This window comes from Sinocyclocheilus rhinocerous, unplaced genomic scaffold (assembly GCF_001515625.1).
Source record: "Sinocyclocheilus rhinocerous isolate Xijiao unplaced genomic scaffold, SAMN03320098_v1.1 scaffold487, whole genome shotgun sequence".
In the NCBI taxonomy this organism is placed as follows: Eukaryota; Metazoa; Chordata; class Actinopteri; order Cypriniformes; family Cyprinidae; genus Sinocyclocheilus; species Sinocyclocheilus rhinocerous.
In genome coordinates, this window is record NW_015662061.1 from 262,012 (window position 1) to 271,472 (window position 9,461).

The window sequence follows — 9,461 nt, forward strand, 5'->3', positions numbered from 1 at the left end:
TGACCACTGCAGTTCAGTTGGTGACAGTTCAATAGGAAATCAGTTGAAAGCATGCAGTCATCTCATACCACTGAAGTGAATGTTACATTTATCAGTATATATTGTAATAAATATTTGAGAAATCATTGTATCTGATTGTACTAGTCTATACAGAGTGATAGTCAATGTAAAAAGAGCAAATGAGAGAAGCAGATGAACACAAACAGCATAACAACATAAAGTTAAAAAGGGTAAACTTTATCATTCAGCTGAACTGTGCACGTATGTTTTAAACACTTCGGCTCCCTTATATGTTCTTACTCTGCCCATGTATTAAATGTGCGTCCTTGAAAGCACGCAGTTTTCTAGTGTAAATTAACTTCTCAGGTAATATCAATGGCATGACCTATTTCAGATGCGGCCGACATTACAACAACAATGGTTACAACTTACATACAATTGTTTGATCAAAATTATTGCTAGGGATAATTTTAGTAGTCGCTGGATATTGGTAGGGAAATGTCCCTAGCGTCCCTACTAATTCTACACCCTTGTATCAATATGTCTAATCATGTTCTTGATTCAAATAAAGACCAATCTCAATTTAATATGCCAAAAAAGAAAAAAAAGTCAAAAGGAGACTTTGAAATAGCCAAATGTAAAATTACTAAAATATAGGGATGTAACGATTCACTCAACTCACGATTCGATTCACGGTTTTGATTTCACGATTCAATTCACGATTTTTTTTAACAAAATGAGATTTAAGACAAATTATAAATTAAATGTTTAGCATCTCAACCGATTTGAATCGTCACATATTTAAATCGATTTTCAACCGGCTCGCGGTTAAATAACAACTTAGCAAATATTCACAATGTTTATCTGCAATCCTATAAAACTATAGCTATATAACTACATAAAACATACAATATCCAACTATAAATAACATACAAAAAACATACAAAATATATATATATACAACAACAAAATTATCTACGACTAAATTTATCTTAAAAAATAATGTTTAAATGGGGTCAGCAATAGCTTATGGGTAAATTATTAGCTGAGATTTAATAACCATGGTCCGAGGAAAATCGGTGCTCTGTTATAAACATTAACGCGGAAAAGTAAGTGCGGATGAAAATTGAACACGCCCAAGTCTCCGCGCAGGAGCAACGCAACATTCCGACGCGTGTGTCCATGCCCAAAAACTGCACACATCGAGTTACACTTTTACTCTAGCACATTAACATAATAAGTAAACACAACTGCTATTAATTAACACAACAGTTAACGCGCTGAGGTGCATGTGTGACCCCATTAATGTACCTGATCCCGCGCGTGGATCTGAGGCGAGGACACTCAAATCTCCAAACACTGCCAACCGCACTGAGATCAGGGGTCAGACTTTACACAGCACGATAAGAATGCGCAAAAAAAATATTTGTATATATATGAATTAAAAATCATACTTAAAAACCATTCACAATGTAAATGTCAATTTAAGCATCAGTAGGCTACTAAACATTCACAAATTCAGACCGAAATAACGCATGCATAACAATAAAACTTTACATTTCTGCACAAACCACGTGTGTAAATAACAGCACATTGTCGCGGAATTCATTCTCAAACGTGTTTGTTTTGTGCTGCATGCAAACAGAGCAGCTCCTCAATGCAACATCCGATCAGTGCAGCAGCGATCACAACATCTGCCCGTTTCTAAATACCTGAGAGGATGCTGGGGTCTCTGCCATCCACGTGCGTCCCTCTGCATCATCTCACGAGCATCTCCGGGGCGTCTTTAGTCCTTCATTGAGCTGCATGACTGTCTTCTGCTCATCGATTCCAGATCATCATGATCATCGCCTGTTCTTCAACACACACCCCTGTGTTTACACAGCATGCGGTAATGCCAGCCCCTCTTCCCCCTCCATCTGCAAGGGCTGGAGATTTTTTATCCTGCGTTGATCTACACTCAGGGACCAAACCAATCACATTTCACCCACATTTAGTGTCTCGTGTCTCGTTTAACCCGTTCAGTGCCACAGTACTGAAACACAAATAGTGAATATATATCTATATAAAAATAAACATATATCAAATGTACATAAAAAATTAAACTTATTCTTTATTTTATTGAATTTAAAAATATTTAAATTAAATAAAAAACAATCTATTTACGACTAAGAAAATAATCAATATACTAAAATCATGTAACACAATATAACAAAACATTGCCTGTCATAAAATGTACCAATAAGTAATTAGTATAAATATATTAATTAATATATAAATTACTAATGTATTTGATCATTTATTATTTTATATATATTTCTGTAGAAACACTGAATATATACAATTATTATAATTAGTAATAAATATAAAGTTAAATATATATATAATAAATTAAGTATTATATACTCGTATATTATTATAGATCATATGTATACTATATATTATAAATATATAAATAGATAATATATTGTAAATTCTATATAATAAATTAAGTATAATATATACGTTTTACTCACACATACATATATATATATATATATATATATAATCTCTCTCTCTCTCTCTATATATATATATAGTCAATGTTCCTACTGTAAATTGTTATGAATCAGCTGTGTTATTAATTCTCTGATTGATGCCTGATTACTGACCCTTCTCTGGCATTTCAAGGGTTAATCCACAGCCATAATCCATAAAGCCTTGTTGGAGATTAAGAATTGGTGGATAAATCAGCTTCCCATTCAATATCTCTGCTTGAGTTTGATTTGTTAATGGTTTCCGTCCTCAACACAGACCTGAAATCCTGCACAAAAATTCAAAAGCTGTAGCGGTGTCTTAAAGGGGTCATATGATGCTTTTTTAAAGATCATTATTTGGTGTATTTGGTGTAACAGAATATGTTGACATGCTTTAATGTTCAAAAAACACATTCTTTTTCAAATACTGTACATTATTGTAGGTCAAACTTGAAATCGCATCATATGACCCCTTTAAAGGGCTAGTTCACCTTCAGCTGCTGGTCCCCATTGACTTCCATAGTATGGAGGGGGAAAAAACTGATGGTTCAACTGATGGTGAACTAGCCCTTTAATACAAAATAATAATGCAAAAGAATACGAAAACGTAACAATAAAATGACAAAATGATTTAAAAAAAGCCTCTTTTGATGTAAAGTTTGTATAGGTTATATATTTTCTATTTTTGACAGCCTCATTCTCTTTTATATACAGGCTGCTTTGTAATTGGCAGATCCATTGAAAGCACACACGCTAAAATAGTGATACAAGGAGGATATGAATATCAGACGGTGACTGAATGCGAAAGCCAGATATCAGACGGAAGGCCACTGGGGTCACTTTCCTCTCACTTCCGTATGGAAACAAAGCAGCTCATTCAGGATCGATGCACAACACCATGAATGAGTCTCTCTCTCTCTCGACTCGCTGCTCAACCCATAGGAACTGACTGCAGGTGTCTCCAAGAGTCACAGCAAATATAGAAATACAATTTTTGTCTTCCATCCATAGTAGAAATCTTTCAAGAAGTCTTTCAAGAGAGCAGTAAAGTGTCGCTTCAAAAAGATCCATTCATAAGCATCTGCTGCATCTACATGCACTGCTAAATTAAGAGAATGCGTCCCTCTTGTGGAATACTGTTGAAATGACAAAGAACGGCGACATTTACATCCGGGCTTTCAACATCCACATATGATGCGCTTGCTCGGAAATCTCCGAAAATATAAAACCATCTGTATATTTTCATGCATAAAGTCCCATTTATACTGTGAGACTAAAAACGCAAGCATAATATTATACATGTAGTTTCTGAATAAATAATTGCCTTTTAGTTCGCCACTGTACTAAAGCCAAAACATTTTTTTTTTTAAATGTTCTGGAAAGTTGACAGCATATGTCGTGTATGTTTGTTAACTGATGGATGCATAAACATTTTTAATTCAATCTAAATGTATTTGTATACCGCTTTTCACAGCAAATGTTGTTCACAACCCCCATTTTTCTTAAATAAATGAAAGTCAAATTTGAAAAATCATAAAATCGGACAGGTCAAATTCAATAAATTTATTGCATGAAATCATATTTCATTAATTGCAAGTTACCACATCAAAAAGTACATGTTGCAAAGTTATAGTTTTTTTCCTAAATTTTTCATAGACCAAAAAGTTTGAAAACCCCTGCATTACATCATGGATCAAGAATGATTCTGATTGTCACTTCAGACAGAAAAAAAAGAGCACAATTTTCTCTCTATATAAGAAAAAAGAAACCTTTATTTTACCCACTCGTCTTAAAAATCTTACTTTACAGTGTTTCAAAAACTGAACTCGGTGGTTAAACAGACCAAAAGAGCAAGATTTACAATACAGAGATGCTCTCAGAAACACCTCTAGCTTGCATCCTCTATTTATAAATAATTTCAGACAATCATGTATATTTTACAACTTATTTTATACAGATCTCCAGGGGTAGAGGTTAAACAAAAATCTGCCTTAAACATATGAATTAAAATCACTCAGGAATGAAAAACAATGTTGCACTGAAATAAAAACTAGTCAAATGTTAACTGCATCGATTTATCTCCTAGGAAGAATTCAAATATACGTGAAGCGTATAAAGGCCGATCAGTGAAATGTCCTCCGGTCGGATGTCTACTGTAGGCTGGGAATAATACACACAACAGCAAAAATGCATTGCGGATCGCAGTGCCGTTAGTTGCACTTTATCATGCGCAACACAATTCAGTCACATGGAAGCAGGTGTGATTAACAACAGGACAAAAAAAGACCAGAGCACATAAAAACACTCGTAATGAGAATCCTGCAAAAAAGACGTAAAACACACATAATGAAAGACGGTGTGCTAGCTTTGGGGTAAAAAGTTGCACCTTACAGTGTAAGGCATCAATAAAAAAACAGACGATTTTTAAAGGTTGAATGATTTTGCTTTAAAATTGTGTTCAAACAACTTTAGATTTGATCATACAACCCCAAATTTAGCACGACAAAGGCAGTACAGAATACACTTTTCTACGGAAGCCCGTTTTTGCCACAGAATAAAAAAAAAATAATAATAATATGGTAACTGTGACCTTCTCACAATTCAGACTTTTTTTCTCAGAACTGCAAGATATAAACTCTGATGTTCATTTTTGCAATTCCAAGCTTACATCTCGTAATTCAGACTTTTTCTCTCGAAATTCTCAGTTTACACCTCGCAAATGTTTTTTTTGCTTCCGCCACAAAATAAAAAAAGAGACTTTTCATCTCACAATTCAGATTTTTTCCCCCCCGCAATTGTGATTGCACAATTTGCACTTTTCCTCTCAGAATTGACTTTATATCTTGAAATTCAGATTTTATATCGCGATTACAAGAAAAAAAAGTCACGCTTCCATACTTCTCATTGTACTACAATAAACTTGTTCACCAAACGTCTGAATCAATAAGGGCACGTGGGAGGTGATTCATAAAATAATGAAGAGGTAGTTTAAATGAGAACTGAATGTATTTATGTCCTAAACCCAACTAGAAAGCAACGAAAAGAAGGGATTTCGGTAAAACTCAGTGTTTTACGAGTCCTTTTTTTGAAGGTTGTGTCACTAACTTCTTTATAAAAAAAAAAAAACTAAACAAAATAAGAAGCACCATTTTAGATGTCAATTCATCATGAGGTCGGAAACAGCTCTGACTGCACTATAAGCTTAAAAACTGGTGGAAGATTCTCTCGAACTACTAGAACTCACAGTAAATTCTCGCACGGCTGCTCAACCCTCCACAGGCTGTGTGCATTTTGGACACTGTTCCTCGTCCTTGGGAATGAGTAAATCGCACAGAGCCGCTCTCACGCTCATTCTAGGCTCCCACGGTGAGCCCATGTGGAAGTTCTGGTAGCCCTGACACACACCCAGCCCCTCCAAGTCCAGCAAGAGCGACACCACGTCTTCGACCGACTCGAGGCAGGTGGGGTGGCGTGAGTAGACGGCGTGCATCAGCAGCAGAGGCTGGTTCTGGACACTGACCTGGTAGAAGAAGCCCTTCTCGATCTGGACCACCGTGTCAGCCATGGTGGAGAGTTTGGAGCACTGCAGGAGCTGGAGGACGGGGCCTTTGGCCATGACGCCCACCCAGTGAGCGGGCAGCACGGTCTGGCCTAGGGAAGTGAACAGCTCCGTCAGGCCTTGGTCTCGGTCGCAGTCGTTCTCTCCTCCCGCCAGACTGAAGATCTGAGTGATCTATGAAAGCAGATGTGACATTTGCATGGTCTGACATGGTTGATAGCCGTGGAAATCTCTGACTGTGCTGAAAGTATTTGAAATCAACAATCATCACATTTTGAAGGTTTCAAAATAGGGGATAGAGAACATGGCTGTAAAGATTGACGCTTAAACATGTCTGAATTTGTTCAGACATTGTACACAGTAATAAAAGTCATCAACCAAGTGGTATCTAGAAACAAAATAAGAACTAACTTCACTGTTTTAGCCATTTTGACTTTTAATGAATTGATGTTATGGTGATTTTTAGTGTATATATGTGACCCTGGACCACGAAACCAGTCATTAGGGTCAATTTTTTCGAAACTGATATTTATACATCGTCTGAAAGCTGAATAAATAAGCTTTTTATTGATGTATGGTTTGTTAGGATAGGACCATATTTGGCCGAGATACAACTATTTGAAAATCTGAAATCTGAGTGTGAAAAAAAATCTAAATATTGAGAAAATCGCCTTTAAAGTTGTCCAAATGAAGTTCTTAGTAATGCATATTGCTAATCAAAAATTAACTTTTAATATATTTACAGTAGGAAATTTACAAAATATCTTTATGGAACATGATCTTTACTTAATATCCTAATGATTTTTGGCATAAAAGAAAAATCAATAATTTTGACCCATACAATGTATTTTTGGCTATTGCTACAAATATCCCCCAGCGACTTAAGACTGGTTTTGTGCTCCAGGGTCACATATGAGGTCAGTTCTGCTCAAGTTCACAAAAGTATCCTAGAAGAATAACTACAGGTGTAGAAAAATCACTTTAACTATCAACATGATCCATTAACGCTTGTGACAAAAATGCTTAGTCCTTTTAATAAATTGACAAATAATCAATAAAACCTCCTTTTTGTGAAATGGTTTGCTTGAAGGCGTGCTTGTGCTAGCTTTCTTTGAAATAAATGTCACTTTAATATTTTGTTATATAATGATGTTCAAGTTTGTCTGAAAATAAAAGGCTGTATATGCAAAGAAAGAAAAAAGAAAATAAATTAAATAAATTAAATAAAAATATTATATATAATATACTGTTAAACAATTGGAGTCAGTAAGATTTAAAAAAATATATATATATATATATATAGAAATTAAAGTTATAAAATGTAATTAAAATGAATTCAAATTAAATAAAGGTCTAAAAATAATTAATTAATTAATTAAAATTATAGGAATTTTAAAAATTAGTACTTTTTTTCAGCAAGTAGGCATGAAACTGATTAAAACTGACAGTAAAGACTTTTATAATGTTACATAAGATTTCTATTTCAAATAAATGCTGTTCTTTTGAACTTTCTATTCATCAAAGAATCGTATCATGGTTTCCACACAAATATAAAGCAGCACAACTCTTTTCAGCACTGATAATAATAAATGTTTCTTGAGCAGCAAATCAGCATATTAGAATGATTTCTGAAGGATCATGTGACACTGAAGACTGGAGTAATGATGCTGAAAATTCAGCTTCGCATCTCATGAATAAATTACATTTCAAAATATATTCAAATAGAAAAGACTTGCTTTAAATTGTAATAACATTTCACAATATTATAGTTTTACTGTATTTTTGATCAAATAAATGCAGCCTTGATAAGCAGAAGAGACGTCTTTCGAAAACATTCAAACTTTTGAATAGTGCTGTATTGGGTAGCAGTGAAGACAGACTCACCACCGGCGTGGGCTCCTGCTGAGGTTCTGACACGTGCTGTTCTGTGTTCTGAGCTTCTTCTGTGTAATGTGACAGTGGTGATCCCACTCTCACCATCTCAATCTGAAGAAAACCGTTCTGAGGCACATCATCCCCCATCGGCAGAGAGCTGATAACCTCACCCATCGGCACTGGATTGCTGTTACACAGAGGTACTGATCCAAGCACATAAGGAGCCGCCGGCACGCCTGACATGTTGTAGTATAATCCCTGTGAAACACGCAGACATTCAAACAAACACCAGCGTTCAGTGGCCACCAACACAAACCATACATAACTGGACATTGCAGATTCCAAAACTTTTTTTTTGCCAAACTCCTGGTGAACTACCAACAATCCTGATCCAAAATTCACCAGTCAGAGATTTTTGCAGGCAACTAAGGTAATGTTTGGTACATAACTAAATAATGTTAATTATTAGATGCTTAATCACTAGAGCATAAATACTTCAAATTTGGGAAGGCAGCATGCACTAACAGTCTCCCAATACTTGTAATGAGAAGCGCTGATCAATAAAAGTAAAGCTTTAATGGTAACACTTTACAATAAGGCTTCATTTGTTAACATTAGTTAACTACATTAATTAACATGAACGGTCCCACTTTATATTAAGTGGCCTTAACTACTATGTACTTACATAAAAAAATAAGTACAATGTACTTATTGTGTTCATATTGTATTGCAAAACACTTTTGTTGCTATTGAGGTGGGATACGGGTAAGGTTAGGGACAGGTTTAGTGGTATGGGTAGGTTTAAGGGTGGGTTAAGGTGTAAGGGATGGGACAACAGTGTAATTATAAATGTAATTACAGAAATTAATTACAGATGTATTTACATGCAGGTATTTTTCAAATAAAAGTACAATGTAAAAACATGTATGTACACGATAAGTGCATTGTACCAAATGATTAATTTAAATGTAAGTACATAGTAGTTAAGGCCACTTAATATAAAGTGGGACCACATGAACTTACAATGAAATACTCGTAAAGCAGTTATTAATTTCAGTTCATATTAATTGCAAAATTGACTAATACATTATTAAAATCCAATGTTTTTTTTCTGTAAATTTTAATGAATGGACCTGAGCGAACATGAACTAACAATGAACAACTGTACTTTTATTAATAAACATAAACAAAGATTAATAAATACTGTAAAACTGTTCATATTAATGTATTAATTAACATTAACTAATGAACCATATTGTAAAGTGTTACTGTTTTAACGGCTCCCTGCTGTTCTTCGTCAAAATGAAATTGATGGTTTAATGTTTGAAATTAAACATATTAACACAACCATTAATAGTAGTACTGTAATTTTATAGCTGTAATGTAAAATATATATATATATATATATATATATATTAGAGCCCGACCGATATATCGTTTTGCCGATATTATCGGCCGATATGAGCCTGTCGCCGATATATCGGTATCGGCAAATATGCCGCCGATATGCA

General features: G+C 34.6%; 1 protein-coding gene across 1 annotated transcript in view; it reads right to left on the reverse strand.

Annotated features, from left to right (window-relative positions):
• Positions 1 to 5,380: 5,380 nt before the first annotated feature.
• The window catches only part of LOC107727404 (uncharacterized), a 19,665-nt gene continuing 15,584 nt past the window's right edge, over positions 5,381 to 9,461 (reverse strand). The window contains exons 14-15 of the mRNA XM_016537266.1: positions 7,960 to 8,208; positions 5,381 to 6,249 (exon numbers count right to left, since the gene is read on the reverse strand). Coding sequence (XP_016392752.1) covers positions 5,782 to 6,249; positions 7,960 to 8,208 — 717 coding nt within the window. The 3' untranslated portion in view covers positions 5,381 to 5,781. The remainder of the gene's footprint in view (positions 6,250 to 7,959; positions 8,209 to 9,461) is intronic.